Source organism: Leptonotus elevatus, chromosome 19 (genome assembly GCF_054856555.1).
Source record: "Leptonotus elevatus isolate MCC_2025b chromosome 19, RoL_Lele_1.0, whole genome shotgun sequence".
In the NCBI taxonomy this organism is placed as follows: domain Eukaryota; kingdom Metazoa; phylum Chordata; class Actinopteri; order Syngnathiformes; family Syngnathidae; genus Leptonotus; species Leptonotus elevatus.
In genome coordinates, this window is record NC_141257.1 from 11,401,304 (window position 1) to 11,418,421 (window position 17,118).

Below are 17,118 nucleotides of genomic sequence, written 5' to 3' on the forward strand. Positions count from 1 at the left end.
GCCGAATTGACTTCTGGGTAATATAGTTAGTCCATAAAAACAGGCGGAAACAGGATTCTTACACTTTTGTTTTACTGTTGGGAACGAGATTAAAATCAATTCATTAATAATTGCAATTTTCTTTATTTAACAAATTATTTGTACATCAATGCTGCTGTTCGACAGTACATCAGTACTTCGGCGTTGCTACTGTAGTACGCTCACCTTACATGTTGTTCCTCAAGCGTCCAGCAGGGGGAGACATTTACAAGTTCTTCAGCTCATCTTATTCAAGATCATATTACATACAGTGTACAGTATATTTTAAAAATTCTTCCCAAGCAGCAAGCTCAGATCCCGAAGAAACCATGAAACATTTAAGCACTAAAAAGCTTTGTATAAGCCAACTAAACAAATGAATTTAATATTCCTATAAAACTTTCAACATAGACCCATAGGAACATCTGCTCAAAGCAGAATGTGATATATTTCATTAACTGTAATAAATGTGCACTACTCTAACTTCACATTTATGTTGATTTAATTACTGTCAGCTAGATAAAGACACAATTTGTATCAACTATACTCTTGTCCCATTCATTAAGGAAACATGTAGATTACTGTAACATACAGTGAACCTGCATATTTGCGGTACGGCATCCGCAAACTCACCCTATCATACACTTAAAAAAAATGGCCAGGTTGCTTTTTGTTTCCGCAATTACAGCACCCTCTGGTGCTCAGTTTATTGGCGCGGTTAAAATTTTAGTTAGGCATGTTTTTGGCCACCTATGTTTGTTTTGAGACCCACGCTAATCGCCAGACAGACGACGGATGGATACAGACACAAAACGGATACCACAGTACAAAAGTACACAAACTTGTGTTATTCTTACACATTTCTTATCTCATCTTATTATGACTCTGCATCATGACGATCTTCGCGGCCAACATCTGAGGGTCCACTACAAGTGGGAACATGTCCATGGCTGTGTCCACCAAGTCGGCGCTAAAGATAGCGAGGAGCTTCGTGCGCGTCACCTTTCTCTCCTCCCCATAGGGCGCGTGCGGCGGGGGCGAGTCCACGGGCAACACGTCTGGCCTGACGCTGTGATGGAGATGCTGATCTTGAAAAGTTTGCCAAGAGGCGGAGTCATGTAGACAGCAGCGGCTTGGCGCACTCCAAGGATGGGAAGTGGGCATAGGATGGAAGTTACCGGATGTTGCGCCATACCGGGCGTGACCGTTCGCCTGCTGAGCTTCCATCGATTTACTTTCAATCGAACCTATGCCAGAGTCCAGCTGCTTATGAGAGCCATGTTCAGAAGAGCCCAAACTGCTCCGCCCCTTTTTACATGAGGCCTTCTGCCCCGAGCAGTGATTCACTTTCTCTTTCTTCAAGGAGCTTTTCTCAAGTAGAGTCAATTTCATTGCCGCGTCTTTGACTAATGACAGGCTTTGGCAAGAGGCGGGACTTCGGACGAATGATCTGGGAGCAGTGTGGGACAGCTTTGCGTTTTCTCGAAGTTCATCGGCTAGCAAGCAATTGGACTGTTTGGCTCGCCCAGGGTGGAGATATTTGCATCTGAGTCCATAGGTACATTTCTTTCCTGTTAAATGAACACAGTGTTGGTTTGGAAATACATACAATTGTTTTCCACCAAAAGCCACATACAGAAAATTTGAACGATGCGAGGGCCAATCTACTTTTTTTTCTTTTTTTTAACTTTAACTCAATAGTTTCTCAACCTACCCACTGTAAATATATTTTTTTAGCCAAGTACCCCCTAACCAGCGCAAAGTTGGGAGGGGGGGGGGGTGTCAAAATTTTGTATTTATGTGTTGAACTATTTGGAAATAAAAATATATAACCAAAACAAAGAAAGATATAATTAATTAATTAGGAATAAAGATTTTGCACATACAAATTATCATCAACATTAAGTGTCCTTCTTTGGGATCATAGTAAAGCTCTGTTCTCAAAAATAAATAATTAACTAAATTTTAAATAAAGTTTTCAAGTGATTGACAAGTGGCATATGACAAGTTGGGTCGAGCCATTCTGGTATGGGGGAGATTTTTCGGTTACTGAAATTGGATAGCCTATTGAATATACAATTCATTTTATGAACTTATATTTTTCTGAATTATTTACATCCATCATTATTGTCTTTTTTTTTATTAAAGTTATTTTTAGTTTATGCCACGGGCCGCTAAAAAATGAACAGTGGGCCGCAAATTTTTTTTTTTTTTTGCCTAAATCACCTCCAGAAGATGCAAATGGTTAATTTTTTTGTGTTTCCTGAAAAATCTGGAAAAAAATTACTTAGGCAATTATTTTAACTTATTCACTGCCATTGCTGGCTACAGACGTAAAAAATTCATTTGAACTATTTCTATTAGTTTAACATTTTTTTTCACTTTTGTTAACAAGAGTATGAAAACCAAGAAGAAAATGATTGTACATTTAGAACAGATATAACATTTGTGATCAATCGTGAGGTAACTATTGAAGTCATGCGATTAATTACAATTACAGATTTTAATCGCCTGACGCCCCTAATTTTTAATAATTTAATCGCCTGATGCCCCTAATTTTTAATAATATTTTCTTTAAAAAATAAAATAAAATAAAATAAAATAAAAATTTAATGTCTAGGTTTTCATACTCTTGTTAACAAAAGTGACAAAAAAAGTTAAACTAATAGAAATAGTTCAAATGAATTTTTTACGTTTATAGCCGTCAATGGCAGTGAAAGAGTTAAGAAGGCGTCGATATACAAAATACCAAATAAATAAATAATAAAATGTCAACTTTCCTCACCGTAAGGGCATGTAAGTTTTTTCGGAGTCTTCGGGGTCCACCGCAGGAAGTTCTCCAGGTTCGGCCCATCTCGGCCAAGTGGATCATCGGGAACCATGAACCTGCATTTGAGAACAAAAACTGTTGTCATTAACTCTTTGACTGCCAGACGTTTTCAGAAAAGGGATGCCGTCAGTGCCAGCCGATTTAAGCATTTTGACTGATCTTTCAAGGTCCACAGAAAATGTTCTGTTTGGACTATGGAAACACACATACTACCAAATGAAAGTTTGAACTTTCATCAGAAAAAAAAGATTTGTTTCTACCTTATTCCGTTCTTTAGTAATCAACAATAGAAAATGGTTAGTTTGACCCAATTTCGCCTGTTTTGGACCAAAATACGGAGAAATCAAGCTTTTAGTGAAACGATATTATTTCATGCATTCTAGTGAATTTGACACTTCTTTTTGTCCATGAATGATGCCACAAACACCTAAATAGTGCTTTACTTCTATAAAACACTACCACCAAGAATGAAAAAGTGTTTTTTGATAGCAAAATACGTTTATTTACATTCAACAGTGTAACAATTTGACAACAATTTGGCAAACTATTTACAAATGTGTGCAACTGTGGTGCTATTTACAAATATGTGGATGTTTCAACGACAGTTTTTGTTTTTGTAACACTCTCCTGCGTGCAAGAAGACGCAACAGCATTTGCACAACAGATTGCCTCTTCGCGTGCAAAAGCTCCACTCTCTTGCAGGCCGTTTTTTCCGGGGAATAGCAAGTATATACTGCAGTGTGTGTTGCCATCAAGTCTAATATCAGGATCATGCTACGGTTACGTTACGGTGGTGTTACGTCTGGCTTCCTCATGTCCTTCAGTTGCTACACCGGGTTGTAAGAGATGTTTTGATCCATTTTATCCACTCCATTCATGGTGGCATCGTAGTCCAGAACCAGTGTCTTCTCCGTGATCAGACTGTACCCGCTCCTCCGATGAATATGCATTGGACTCGGGGTACTCTTCATTGTCCGACAAAATGTCCGCATGTGAAAGCTCCGGCGTTAGCAGCGGTAGCCGCGCTAGCCGGTGAGGCTTACTACGTGATCATAACAGTCGCGTCAAGGCTTCCAACTGTGGCGTCAACCTCAGGATTCACCATCATCATCATCAATCTGCATTGGTCGATGCCAACTCTCCATCGCCCGATCGAATGTCCGATTGTGTAGAAGTACCCGGTCGGCTATTGTGCGCGTTTTCCGGCCTTAGCAGCGCTAGCCGCGCTTAGCCGGTGAGGCTTACTACGTGATCATAACAGTCGCGTCAAGGCTTCCAACTGTGGCGTCAACCTCAGGATTCACCATCATCATCAATCTGCATTGGTCGATGCCAACTCTCCATCGCCCGATCGAATGTCCGATTGTGTAGAAGTACCCGGTCGGCTATTGTGCGCGTTTTCCGGCCTTAGCAGCGCTAGCCGCGCTTAGCCGGTGAGGCTTACTACGTGATCATAACAGTCGCGTCAAGGCTTCCAACTTTGGCGTCAAGCTCGGAGTCATCATCATCGTCGACATCAATGCGCTTTTTAGTATTGATCGATGCTTTCCGTCTTTGAAAAAAATGCTCAAGCGTGAGCTGCTTGCAACCGGTTGCTTGGTCAGCCATTGTGGCTTATTCAGCCATGTCTCCTCAACACTCTAGCTCCGCCTCACGTCTTCTACTGACGCCCACGGTGGGCGGCCCATCCAACCTTGTGCAAAGAGAGTCATCGCTGCCCTCTAGGGGCCAAAACGAGTCTTTGACTAATCATATCTGCCTGATACTTTCAGCACAGCTGCCCAAGGCTTTCCTGCACCCGTTTTTGAAAAAAAAAAAAAAAAACTTCTTTTAACGTCCTCGGCGCCCTTCCCTAGGTTTATGCTAAACGTTTTATAACGTTTATGGCAGTCAAAGAGTTAATACCAACAATAACATATTTTATGATTTTCAAGAGACTTTTTAAATAACATAATAAAGTACTGTATAGTTTTCTAACGAGATAGCAGTGTTTTATTAGATTGTACTTGAATACCCAATGAAAAAAGTGTAGAGTGTATTTTTCCATAAAAAAAAATCCCTTTAACTAACTGGAATGACACGAAGAACTCACTTGTCATTAACAAAGGAGTACATGAGCAGCCTCTCCTCGATGCAACTCTTCCACTCGGGCTTGTCGACCTGCAGGTCGCGGTAGACGTCGTTGGACACGATGACGCCGCCGGTGTCGAAAGCCAGCTGAACGATGAACTTGTCGTCGTTGCACACCACCCGCTTGTGCCCCACGCGGCGCGACGGCGTGAACGTCAAGTGCTTCTTCTTTTCCAGATCTGCGAGAATTTTCTGATCTGCGGAGCAAATGTAGTTAATTTAATAGTTTAATCAACTTTTAAATGACCTATTAATCATGTAAACACGGCCTTCTGATTAATATTACATTTTTGGAATATGAATTAAGCAGCAAAATTCACCAGTTTTTATTCATCTCAGAGGCGGCCATTTTGCAATCGAAAATGACATCGCAGTTGCTCAGGATGGTTAACGACCAATCGGGGTTCAGCTTGCAAAACTCAGGAAATGGGTGAGCTGTGATTGGTCGTTACCTGAGCCCAGCTGTGATGTCATTTATATTCAACAGCAAGTGACAAAATGGCCGCCTCTTGCGAAAACAGGTGGATTTTGCTGCTTAATTATTTTTTCACAAACACAATATTCACCAGAATTTTGTGTTTAGACTAACGGGGGGAAAATAAATCATATTTCTGTCAATGAAATTGGAACTGGAAGTGTTAAATATGAATTATCTTGTTAGGGGGCAGCCATTTTGCCATTTGCTGTCGCTTGAAAATGACATCACGATTGTTCAGGGTGGTTAAATCAATCAATCAATCACGGTTCAGCTTGCAAACATCACATGACCAAACTCAGGAAACGGGAGAGCTGTGATTGGTCGCTACCTGAGCCCTGAACTGTGATGTCATTTTCATTCAAACGCAAGTGACAAAATGGCCGCCTCTTGAGATGGATAAAAACGGCTGGATTTGGCTGCTTAATTCATATTTCACAAACACAATATTCACCAGAATGTCGTGTTTAGACTAACGGGGGCAAAGATAACATATTATTGTAAATACAATTAGAACTGGAAGTGTTAAATGTGAATTATCTTGTTACTATTTCCACAATGGAAGTCATCCCAAAGGGATCAATAAAGTCAAGTCTAAGTCTAAGTCTAAGATAGATCCTCTAATTCAGCTGTCTGAATAATATAGCTTGTTACACTGTGATGAAATGTTGGATTTACTCCAGCCCAAAGTTAAGAGCAATTAACAAGATCTGTCATCATCTTACCCGAGATGGGAACATCGGGTCTTGGCTGCTCTTTCCTCCAAGAGGGAACAAACACGGTGATTGAGGTGTGGCCTCGGTCCAAGAAAAAATCTACTGCCAACTGGATTCCCGTACAAGAGAACACTTCCTTGTTCCCATGGCTGATTAGAAAAACATAGATTTTGTTCAGAAAAACAGCTGGCAGTTTAGGCATGCAACACCTTCATAACAATAGCAGCGCGCCACCTAGTTGCATTTTTATGTATGAAAAATGCTATATAAATAAAGTTTGAGTCGATTTGACTAGATGGAGACTTGACTTGAGGCACACTTGAATTTGAGGCAGTGTAAATTTGAAAGAAGAAAAACAAAACAGGAAGTACTGTATTCCAGCACAGCCTATTTTTTGTTGTTGAAATGTCATCCGAGTAATCCTGCTTTTTACGCCTGCAGAAAGTGACATGATTTTATAATTCACATCTTTGGCCATGATTATTGATTAGGGGCCGATATTGGGCATTTTGACGAATATCTGCCTTTTTTTTTATCTGAAGGCCGATAAAAGGTAACTCTAAAACCATTTTAATCTCAGGGAACTATTTGGTTAAATAGTCAGTTAACTTTATAAGACATGCTGCTGACCCTGGGAACCTTCTGAACCTTTTGTTTTTGTTTGACATTAAAACAAAGAAATGTGAAAGCTTAAGATTTCAGGTATTTTTACATTTTGGGAAAAAATATTTACTGTAGAAAACTATAGACAGCTATGGTATTTACTTGTTTAAGTTTCTACTTAACTTTGTAAGACATACTGATAACCTTGGGAGCTCCCAAAACATTTTTTAAATTTAAAATGAAGTCTATTGTCTAAGATAAAAAAAATACAAATCTTTATTTTGGAAAGTCTGAAAAATTGTTCAATAATGCTTTAAAAGATTACAAGAAAGTCAAGATTGGCATTTGTATTTTAAAAAATTGTTGACGCCAATATTTTTTCCCCTTTTACCTGAAAATGATATCGGCTTCAAATATTGGTTATCGGCCTCCTTGACTACTCATAATCAGCATCGGCCCTGAAAAAAACATTGTGTATCTCTATTATTAATGTATATTGTGAGATTATAAATTAAGTTTGTTTGTTTGGGAAAAAATAATTCAGTCATTACTGTATGTTTTACACAGTATAATATTAGAGAGTGCTATTTTTCTTCATTGAAAATACACATTACAACATTTGTTATTTTTGTGGCCAAGGCTAGAACGGATTCACAGCATTTCCATTCATTTCAATGAGAAAAGATGATTTGAGATGCAAGTGTTCTGAGTTACAACCGTGATAACAGAACCAATTGAACTAGTAATCCAATGCATGACTGTATATGGGTTAACCCCAAGATCAATTACAGATGTTGGATCTTACTTCAGAAAGTGGTCTGGCATGGATGACTACAGACAAATGCCTGAAACAAACATTTTTTTTGGGACACGTCAGCGCAAAAGCAAGCCAAGCGCTTATTGGGCCAGGCAGTAAAATGCGGTCAGGCTGGTTCGCGGGAAAGCTGTGGGGTGATTTGCATATTCCAGCTTCGAATATCATACCTGCGCAGACAAGCCCGACACACACCCATGAATGTACAGCTACTTAATGGGTCAAATAAAGGGCAAGCGTGTACGCCATCGTCATTCCTGAGGTGGTGTATATGCAAAACATTGGTGAGCTATAATCATGACTGCATGGCAATACAAAGACTGCATGTCGTTTGCTTCATGTGTTAACATGTTACAATACGTATGAGATGAACTGTGCAATTAAAAACATTCCTTATAAACACAACCAGAGTAGCTTTTTCCACGGTGATAAATGGTACGCTACAAATCTTAAATCAGATTTTTGTTGAGAAAAAATATATATTATTGAATCCATATCACTCTGCTGAAACAAAAAATAAAAAATAAAAACTGCATTTGAATTGAATTTTAATTTTAGCAATGAGTCTTTTAAAATCCATCAGTGTTTTGTTTACAACTACCGATTACACACATGACCGCAAAAGGCTGGCATGTGAGCGCGGAAACTACAGCGCATTTTGTTTTCACTTTTACCACATTAAACAATACATTTAGAATTACATTTAAAACTTTTTGGGCTTAGACTCAGTACTTCCTTATGTAATTCATCTAAGTTCTCCGTTTAAATTCATAAGCAATTTCCTCACAAAAACAATGCTAGCTATATTCAATGTACCATATAAATAAAGAGAATGTGTGCTTTCCTTGCTTGACATCAAATAATATCACATTTTGAAATTACAGCTATCTAGTTTCATTCATAGTTTTTACATTTAAAAAGAAAAGCCTAGCTAAAATGAAAGAATTATTGACAATTTAGCAATTCAATTACATTCTTACCTCATGGCTACATTACTACCATCTATGACAATGGGCCTGAGTGCGTCATCATCATCACTTCCCTCCTTTTCGCTTTGAGAAGCAAGCGGCAACATCCCAGCTGGCTCCACAGCCCGCATGTCATTTTTGGTAACTGGCACCAACAAGGTGGTCACGGGTTGCCGCCCTTGCTCAAACTCCAGGTCGGCTCGCATCCGAACCAGCTCGCCGAGAATTTGATTTCTGTCCGTATTGGGGCCGTACTTCCTGAGCACAGCTTTGACCTGCGGCGTGGAGTAACCCAGCTTGTGGAAGAAGTCCAGCTCGTCCTCAAGGCTCCGAGGGGTCAGGGAGGGGTCAGGCTGGCCTGGGGAACGCACACACCCAGCGGGCTCCATCGTGTCACTGATGGGACGAGACGAGAAGATCCATCTAGTGGAATTGTTCTCTGGCTAATGGGGAGTGGTGTCGTCAGATGTGGAATTTAAATGTGCATCCTGGCTTCCTGGGCGCAGCCTGTTCATGTTCTGCCTGTTTAAAAGCAGAGCAGAACACTTATTTCCAACACAAGTACAGTTATCAGGGTTGATACAGTAATTTATGAAAAATAATTAGCAATCTCTATTTATTATCAACATTTTGGAATATTCAGATATTTTTATGCATACGTAACAGACTGCATTTCATAATCATATAAATAGAAATGTTTAAAAAAAAACAGTGACAGATAATTTCAAAGAAAAAAACCTATACATCCCAATTTAGCATTTTTCCTCAAAAATGGCAAAAAATGAAGGGCAAATTTCTACTATTTTAATTTCCTGCTATCGCCCGATACCACTCGCACATCCATACTTAAAGTGATTGATAACTTAACGTTTTTACTTTGCTGAGTAATGAGATAATTGTTATATGATTTCCTGCAGTTTCTCATCAGAGAGTAAGCAGATCAGAATTGTTTATAGATTAAAGAAAACAAAGCCTTTTGACTGACTGTCAGAGAGGTAGTCATTTAACAATGGCAACATTATTGTTGCGAACTGCTATTTAACTTGGTCTAAACTACAGCCATAATAATAAACATGTAGTGTTAAAATAATATATCTTTAACAGTGACAAAAAAATGCACACATTACCGTACTATTACTTTTTTTTTAATAGCAACAAGTAGGTGTACCTAATGAAGTGGCCAGTCTATTTATACGCCCCTGATATCAACAGAATCATAAAAAACGCTGTAAGAAGTGTTATTTTGTCAAGTTTTGCGCACTCGTGTCAGATAAAAAGGACACACAAGTCGTTGTTTCCACGTTAACATTAACTTACCTTACGAGAAAAGTCCTAAAAACTGCACGAGACCTTCAGGGAAACTCCCCAGTCAAACTCCAAGATTACGTTCCCAAGAAAACGAAAGTGATTCGATTGCTTTGCTTTCTGGTGAAAGAATCAGGAAGGGGGAAAAGTCGTGGTTGTTTTATCAATGCGGCTTCCGTAGTTGCAAATTGTTTGCTCTCTACTGCTCTCTACCGACGACAAAAGCAACTGCACCTCTGTAAACAACAACAAAACTGCAACTGTCAAATAACGTGGAAACAGTTTGGGATATTATATTTTACTAGTAAGTTACATTATCTGGTTAAATTATATTTGTACGCAGTAACGTTGATTAAATAAATTATTTGACTTTCCAACTTCAGAGATGAATCCTAATAAAGTTGAATATACTATAGAAGTTTATTTATTTCAGTAGTTGAATTCAAAAAATGAAACTAATATTACGCTGACAAATTATGCACATGGGAAAAACGAATTTATATGCAGGGTGGATTCTTAAAAAAAAGTTTCGAATTTCATAAACCTAATTTCTGGAGATGGCATAGATTTGTAGTAGTATATTCAATATCAATTTGAAATCTCTTTTTTTTCCATATATTTTTGTAGGTTATGAATGTTGCATGATTTTTATGAGCGACATCTTGCGGTCAACCATATTTTTTACAAGTCAAAAACTTTCCCTACAGTCTAATTGCATCGCATTAGGCCATATCCAGGATATGTCGTCATTGTACACGGGCCAATGAGGATAAGCTTGCTGATCCTCATCCTAACCACCTGTTGCATCTTAGGGTTTTCTGCAGAGGCATGCTTGGATAAGAGCATGGGGGGAAAAGCCGCAAAAAAAAAAACATGCATATCCTCACAACACTAACGTCCGAGGAGTTGCATTGTCTTAAGGCAGACTGATTTTTCAGAATGTCGATAAGAACTCTCCCCTTGGTTTTCATTAACCTTGGAGGAGAGATGCTTTACATACTGGACCAACGCCTGCACGCTCAGTGCACTTCGGAGGAGAAGTCTGAGAAAGGTAGGTTGAAAACTTTTGACACTGTTGCTCCATGTCTGCCAATTTTGGAGGATAACAATTGGTTTTCTGGCTTTCTTCTCTTTTGAAAGCTGCAGGACTTTGGTCTGAAAATGACAGAAAAAGAGGTAAAGGCAACATGCTAAAGCAATGGCTTACTAGTTTTATCTTGTCTGTAAAAAAAAATAAAAAAAAATATTGTATTTATTTATTTATTTTATTGCACCAGAGCTTGCAATGGAGCCCCCCCACACACACAAAATCCACTTTGGCCACAATTTGGACATTTTCACTTTGGGGTATACTCACTTTTTTTGCAATCTTTTTAAACATTATTGCGCCTCCCTGTGCTATTTCAGGGGAACAGTAAATTTACACCGTTTTAAAAATGTACACCGATTACTTTACAATAAAGCAAAGTTTCATTCCTTCAATGTTGTCCTATGAAAACATACTACTGTATAAAATATGAACAAAAATAGGGTGAAATGACTTCATGAGGCAATATATGAACACCCATCTGTTTGCGCATCTCCCGTTGACAGTGATGAACGACATTGTCGGGACCATGTTCAGTAAAGCTTTCATGGATGAACTCCTGAAGCCTCAGCTGATATATTCACACAGGACAATGAAAGTGGTCCTAACTCGCTTGGCGCACGTCTCGATCATGAAGTTGAATACGGACAGCATGGAGAAGGTAACAAGCTACGACAATGAATAACTCTCTGACAGGACCAACGAAAACTGATCATGAACACAAACGAGCAACACTTTTAAAGTATGTTTCGTCTATTTTCAAACAGCTCTACGATTTGATGCTCATGGCCTTCAAATATCAAGTCTTCCTGTGTCCGCGCCCAAAGGACCTGCTGCTCATCTCATACAATCACATCGACGCCATCAGGGAATTTGTGAAAGACACACCTGCTGTTGTAAATAAAGTGGATGAGACTCACAGGAAGATCATCGAGGTAGACCTGAAAACATGTAGTTTTCCAAATAAGAGGCCTGTTGAAGATTATTGTGAAAATGACACATAAACTCAAAAGTCAAATCAAACATAGTATATTAAACAGCTAAATGTTCTACCAAACAATTTAATGTTGTGTAACAAAAAAAATAGCTAGCAACATAGCTTAATGCTAATGCTAACATGTATAATTAAAAAAACAGGCTTATGAAATGTAGCATAGACGAGCTAAATTCTTTAAATTTGGACTTGAGTGTCCCTATTTTGCAGATTCACCTATTAGCTGTTCTTATGCTCAAGCTAAATTAATTATAAAAGCATTACTTTGGCACAATCTTGTAGCATCTTGGTATTACGGAACTATGTGAGTGAGTTGGGGGGTTCCGTGTCAAACTTTGCCACCGTTTTGTGGCTTCTCAGTGCCAAGGAAATATGTGGAAGTGAGTTGAGATTAGATGAAAGTTGGCTTTTGCATAGCTATAGGTGATTATAAACATTTTGCATGGTGTCAATGACTTGCAGATTTCCCCCTATACTGTTGCATCCATTTGACAGCATGTACTAACATTGATGAGATTTCTTTCCATGTAGATATACTCGTCTATGACTGCAGGCGAATTCCAGCTTCTCCGACAAACGCTGCTCACATTCTTACAAGACACGCACATCCGCGTGAGTCCCTTGCTATTTAATACAACTGAAATCAAAGCACTGTTGTTTATTCACTGCATTTTCTCATTCAGGTGTCCATTTTCCTCAAAAACAAAATCCAGAATCCCAACGGGCGTTTCGCACTGTCAACCTCCGACCCAGTGCCTCACGGAATGGATCTTCCTGGGGTCATTCGGTGAGAATGCAGTTTTACTGAAGAATTTCTGTTTATCCAAAAACATCATCCTCATCTCCGTCGTGTCTGTGTAGGATATTTGACAGCAAGGGACGAGAAATTCGACAGAGCCGCTTCCCCTCAGGGGGGAATTACAGCCGCCCCATAAAAGATGCATCATTTGGCTTACACGGAGACCGAGTCATCAAACTGGGCGTGAACATGTCGTGCATCTATGACCTTTTTTTCCCATTATACTACATGTGTGGATATTGGAGAACACTTTTTTTGCTTTTTTTTATTAAAGGTACAAAGTTAATCTTGGAAGGGAATCATCCAAAGTACCCACAAAGACGGTAATGTAACAGTAAAACTTTACACATTGTATGTCATTGTACTGTATATCAGATGTGTCCAAATGAGTTCAACAACGTCTTTCTTACCTTCATTATGCCACAGGAAGATACCTCTCCCAACCTTCTGGCTAAAGAAGAGCTCAATCTATTAGCCTGCCTAATGGGAGCTGTCGAGATTGAGAACGTGTCCGGTTCTGGAACTGGCTTTCAAATAAACCTGCTTGCTTTGGCCCAAGAAGACGACGAGGGGTATGTGTTTTATTTTTGCATCTTGTCATGTTTACCATAATGCTTGATTTGTAGTTTATTTTGTAATAGAGGAGCTTCAGGTGGCGCCGAGGAGACATTTGAAGTGATAAATATCCAGGCACTGCAGGTAAATGTGCACATCTATCGTGTGTTTCTGGAAATGCTGCATGACTGATTTTTTTATTATTATTTTTTCATCTCAGGATGAACATTCCGCAACTCAGCTGGCTCAAATCGCCAGCCTTTTTGTAGAACAAGAAGAGATGACAGATAATGTGAACAGCAGGGGAGATGACCTGCTTGCTATGATGGATGACCTCGGACCATTGTGACGTTAATTTGGAGGGAGCTAAATCAATTATAAAGTAAATTAAATGCAGTTCACAATATTCATTTGAAACGCTTAATAAAACATTTGTTGATGACTGATTATTGCTCTTTTGGATTACCTTTGTCGGAAAATAACATTTTATTTCATAGGAGCTGACTGTAGCCTGCAGGGGGCAGTGTTTTGTTATTTGGACAGAAGTATGTGACGTAAATTACGTCACAGCTCACGTTCTCTGTACCCGGAAGTGTTTGGCATTCTCCCGCGAAGGCTTTTTCGTGTGTTATTTTTCAAATGGATTAAAACGCAAGGTAAAGTTCCTATTTCCAAATTCCCTTTACACGGCATAGTTTAACTTACCTAGATGTTATTGCACTGCTAGCCCATTTCACACCTAGTACCGACTAAAAAAAACAAAAAACGAAGCTCTCCATTACCGCTATCATGATCAACAATAATATACATGGCACGAGGCTAAATTGTTTACCAAAAACGAGATATAACTTTTGACCTTGAACATGTTTTTAATATTATTGTAAGGCACTGTTACATTATGTACAGTTTGAACATTACCATTGCATTTTTAATGTACTTAATTCAATTAATATATACTGCACATAAATTGTTTCTTTATGGGCCTGTATACTCAATGCATACAGTACTCCTAAAAAGTTACGTGGTTTTCGGCCTTTTTTTGGGTGATATTTCAGGTGAACCTTTACAAGGTAACTTAATTTGACCTTCCCTAAACTTTTGAATGCAGATGCTCGACATGCAAACGTTTCAATACTTTTTGCAAAACGTTCTGTTCTCCAACAATGAGCTGAACAGCAAAATTCCCAACTGGTATTTGATCCACGAGAATTCTTTACTGGTATTAAATGAAAGAGCATAGCTAACCTTGAGGCTTCTTGCAGGAGGCCATGGAGTCAGAGAGGACTGAGAACCCGCTGTCAAGCCAAGCGGAGAGTTTCAGCTCCATCCGGGAGCGCACCATCGCAGAGAACAGCATGGTGGTGCTGCTGCAGGGCCTGCGAGGGGAAGTGACCACGGTGGACCTGAGGAACGAGAGCACAGCACGGGGCCGGGTGGTCAACGTGGACGCTTTCATGAATGTACGCCTGGAGGAAGTGCTGTACCGTGATCACAAGGGGCGTTTCACTCAGCTGCAGGATCTGTTCATCACCGGTAGAAACATCCGCTACGTTCACATCCCCGACCACATGGACATCATGAAGACTATACAGGGTCAGTTGGTCAAGATCCACCGTGTCCGCAACTTTGGCAAAGAGGGTGGAGGCAGGAAGGAGTTTGCCAAAAAGACAAATTAAACGAACTCCCTCGCAGCAACATGGAGCTGTTCTAGTTTATTTCTGATGTTGTGGATTGATTTATTGAAAATAAAGCCTGACGGATATTGAATGATGGATGATGTTTTTTTTATAAAAATTTTAAGATTTTGTTTTGTCTTTTAAACTCTAGATAATAATTACTTTAATTAGTTAGTTATGTGTACATTAAGGGGCAAATTGACTCATTATAGTTTAGTTTAAAAATCCAGAAAGAAAAAAAAATTCTTGAAATCATTTTATAATTGTATTGCGTACATTAAGAGCCAAATTGACCAATTATAGTTTTGTTTAAAAATCCAGAAAAAAATAAAATGATATTTCTTGAAATCAACCTTGGTATCAAAATTGTGCAAAGCACACTTGAAATCTTGCAAATACATGTGGGAAAATGTGTTCTGGGGCAATGAAAACAAGATTGGACCAATGTCAGGAAAAGCCCACTAGAACATGTGAACTTTGGTGTTAATTAGAGGCACTTGAGAGGTGGCGGGTGTGCCAACTCAAATTAACGTGATTTTGAATGCGATTGATTATGCTATGCAGTCACACCCCAAATTATAAAAGGGTGTGTACACTTGCGCAGCTACATTATCTCAGTTTTTACTTCCCCTCATTTAAAAAAATAAATAAAATACATATATATATATATATATATACATACACATTTTATATCCACATTGCGTTTGTGGAGTATGAATTAAGCCGCAAATGCCACCCGCTTTAATCCATCTCAGGGAGCGGCCATTTTGTCACTTGATGGCGACTGAAAATGACATCACAGCTGGGCACAGGTAATGACCAATCAGAGCTTAGCTTGCGAACATCACATGATCAAACTCAGAAAACAAGTGAGTCGCGAGTTTGGTCATGTGATGCTCACAAGCTGAGCTCTGATTGGTCATTACCTGAGCCCTGAGAAACTGTGATGTCATTTTCAGTTGACAGCAAGACACAAAATGGTGGATATAAATGGGTGGATTTGACTGCTTAATTCATATTCCACAAACGCAATATTAGTCAGAAGGCTATGTTTACACTAGTGGGCCATATAGAAGATATTTTAAAGAACAATTTTTACTTCCTGTAGACACGCTGACCATGAACATTTTTAGTGTACCATAGAAATACTGTATGTCTTTTTTGCTTATAAAGTCAGGGATGAAAGACACAAAAGCACTTACCTTCCACACACGTAGAAAATATTTTCATATTACAATACAAAAGCCCTTTGATATAGAAAGTGGAAATATTACATTGAGGAGAGAGGCCGTACGAGCGTGTCCACCGTTTGCTGAGCCCATCTGTCTGCAGAGGTGGCAAATCCAGGTCCAGAAAGTAAAAACCCTGCCACAGTTTGGCTTTAGCACCAGGTGCTAGCTAGCGAGCTCCTTAGCTAGCTCCCCGGGTGCTTGGTTACCTGTGAGCGAGTAGAAACCCTGCCACAGTTTGGCTTTAGCCCCTTGCGCTAGCTAGCTAGCTAGTGAGCTCTCTAGCAGGTATCCGAGTACCCGGGGAGATAGCTAGGGAGTTTGCTAGCTAGCTAGCACAAGGGGCTAAATAAAGCCAAACTGTGGCAGGGTTTTTACTTTCTGGACCTGGATTTGCCACCTCTGTCTGTATGTGAAATTAGTTGGTGAGCGTCCATTTACCAAGGAAAACATTTGTCGCGGTGGTTGCCTCTCCGGTGAAGGGCAAAATACAGGCAGTGGCGCTCACCACAGCTGAGTTGCTAATCACTCCATCTGCATCTCGTACACGCACAGGATGGGCCAATGGAAAAGGAGCAGCAGCCGGTGAAAGGAAACTGCTGGTCCCAGTGTCCTCCCAATACACTGAATGGGAATTTGAGGAATTTGCAAGAAGGGCGATGTTATTCCTGCCGGGTGTCAGGAAGAGGGCAGGCCTGACAAAACACAGACGCAGCTGGGACACATCAACCCCGGATCGAAGGATGTCATTTCAAATTTAAATCGAGAGCATAATGCCTCAGAACTTTTGGGAATGTCCCTCGGATCAGATGGGTCATTGTTTTGGATGTGGCCTGCGTGTGTGGTTTTAGTCCGATTTTTTTCTCCTCCTGGCTGTTTACTTTCAAACCTTGAGATTGTACGAATGACAACAGGCCAC

General features: G+C 39.6%; 3 protein-coding genes across 5 annotated transcripts; 2 read left to right on the forward strand and 1 right to left on the reverse strand.

Annotated features, from left to right (window-relative positions):
* Positions 1-107: 107 nt before the first annotated feature.
* zc3h12ab (zinc finger CCCH-type containing 12Ab) lies at positions 108-14,715 on the reverse strand. 3 transcript variants are annotated; one of them, XM_086063265.1, is made up of 6 exons: positions 14,540-14,715; positions 8,567-9,076; positions 6,179-6,318; positions 4,941-5,175; positions 2,804-2,904; positions 108-1,589 (listed from the first exon to the last, which is right to left on the reverse strand). In XM_086063265.1, exons 2-6 carry the CDS (start codon positions 8,941-8,943, stop codon positions 883-885), a joined length of 1,560 nt encoding a protein of 519 aa, XP_085919391.1. In that variant the 5' UTR covers positions 8,944-9,076; positions 14,540-14,715; the 3' UTR covers positions 108-882. The 3 variants fall into 3 exon arrangements, with proteins under 3 accessions (XP_085919391.1, XP_085919392.1, XP_085919390.1); XM_086063266.1 differs by lacking the exon at positions 14,540-14,715 and adding an exon at positions 11,867-11,891; XM_086063264.1 differs by lacking the exon at positions 14,540-14,715 and adding an exon at positions 9,872-10,063.
* oscp1a (organic solute carrier partner 1a) lies at positions 10,658-13,741 on the forward strand. Its single transcript, XM_086063267.1, has 11 exons — positions 10,658-10,910; positions 11,000-11,035; positions 11,453-11,607; positions 11,714-11,881; positions 12,472-12,552; positions 12,624-12,727; positions 12,802-12,930; positions 13,014-13,062; positions 13,166-13,311; positions 13,381-13,438; positions 13,515-13,741. The coding sequence occupies exons 1-11, from the start codon at positions 10,799-10,801 to the stop codon at positions 13,641-13,643; spliced, it is 1,167 nt and encodes a 388-aa protein (XP_085919393.1). The 5' UTR covers positions 10,658-10,798; the 3' UTR covers positions 13,644-13,741.
* On the forward strand, positions 13,815-15,061 carry lsm10 (LSM10, U7 small nuclear RNA associated). Its single transcript, XM_086063268.1, has 2 exons — positions 13,815-13,950; positions 14,557-15,061. The coding sequence occupies exon 2, from the start codon at positions 14,563-14,565 to the stop codon at positions 14,968-14,970; it is 408 nt and encodes a 135-aa protein (XP_085919394.1). The 5' UTR covers positions 13,815-13,950; positions 14,557-14,562; the 3' UTR covers positions 14,971-15,061.
* The last annotated feature ends 2,057 nt before the right edge of the window (positions 15,062-17,118 follow it).

What these genes read in the sequence shown, in the direction of transcription:
- zc3h12ab (XM_086063265.1), bottom strand. Translation starts at nt 8,943, where the DNA reads ATGGAGCCCGCTGGGTGTGTGCGTTCCCCAGGCCAGCCTGACCCCTCC. An exon ending in GGTAGTAATGTAGCCATGAG is followed by an intron (nt 6,319 to 8,566) that starts GTAAGAATGTAA and finishes TTTTCTAATCAG; the next exon opens with CCATGGGAACAAGGAAGTGT. An exon ending in AAAACTTACATGCCCTTACG is followed by an intron (nt 1,590 to 2,803) that starts GTGAGGAAAGTT and finishes TTCATTTAACAG; the next exon opens with GAAAGAAATGTACCTATGGA.
- oscp1a (XM_086063267.1), top strand. Translation starts at nt 10,799, where the DNA reads ATGTCGATAAGAACTCTCCCCTTGGTTTTCATTAACCTTGGAGGAGAG. An exon ending in GATCTTCCTGGGGTCATTCG is followed by an intron (nt 12,728 to 12,801) that starts GTGAGAATGCAG and finishes GTGTCTGTGTAG; the next exon opens with GATATTTGACAGCAAGGGAC. An exon ending in CCAAAGTACCCACAAAGACG is followed by an intron (nt 13,063 to 13,165) that starts GTAATGTAACAG and finishes ATTATGCCACAG; the next exon opens with GAAGATACCTCTCCCAACCT.
- lsm10 (XM_086063268.1), top strand. Translation starts at nt 14,563, where the DNA reads ATGGAGTCAGAGAGGACTGAGAACCCGCTGTCAAGCCAAGCGGAGAGT.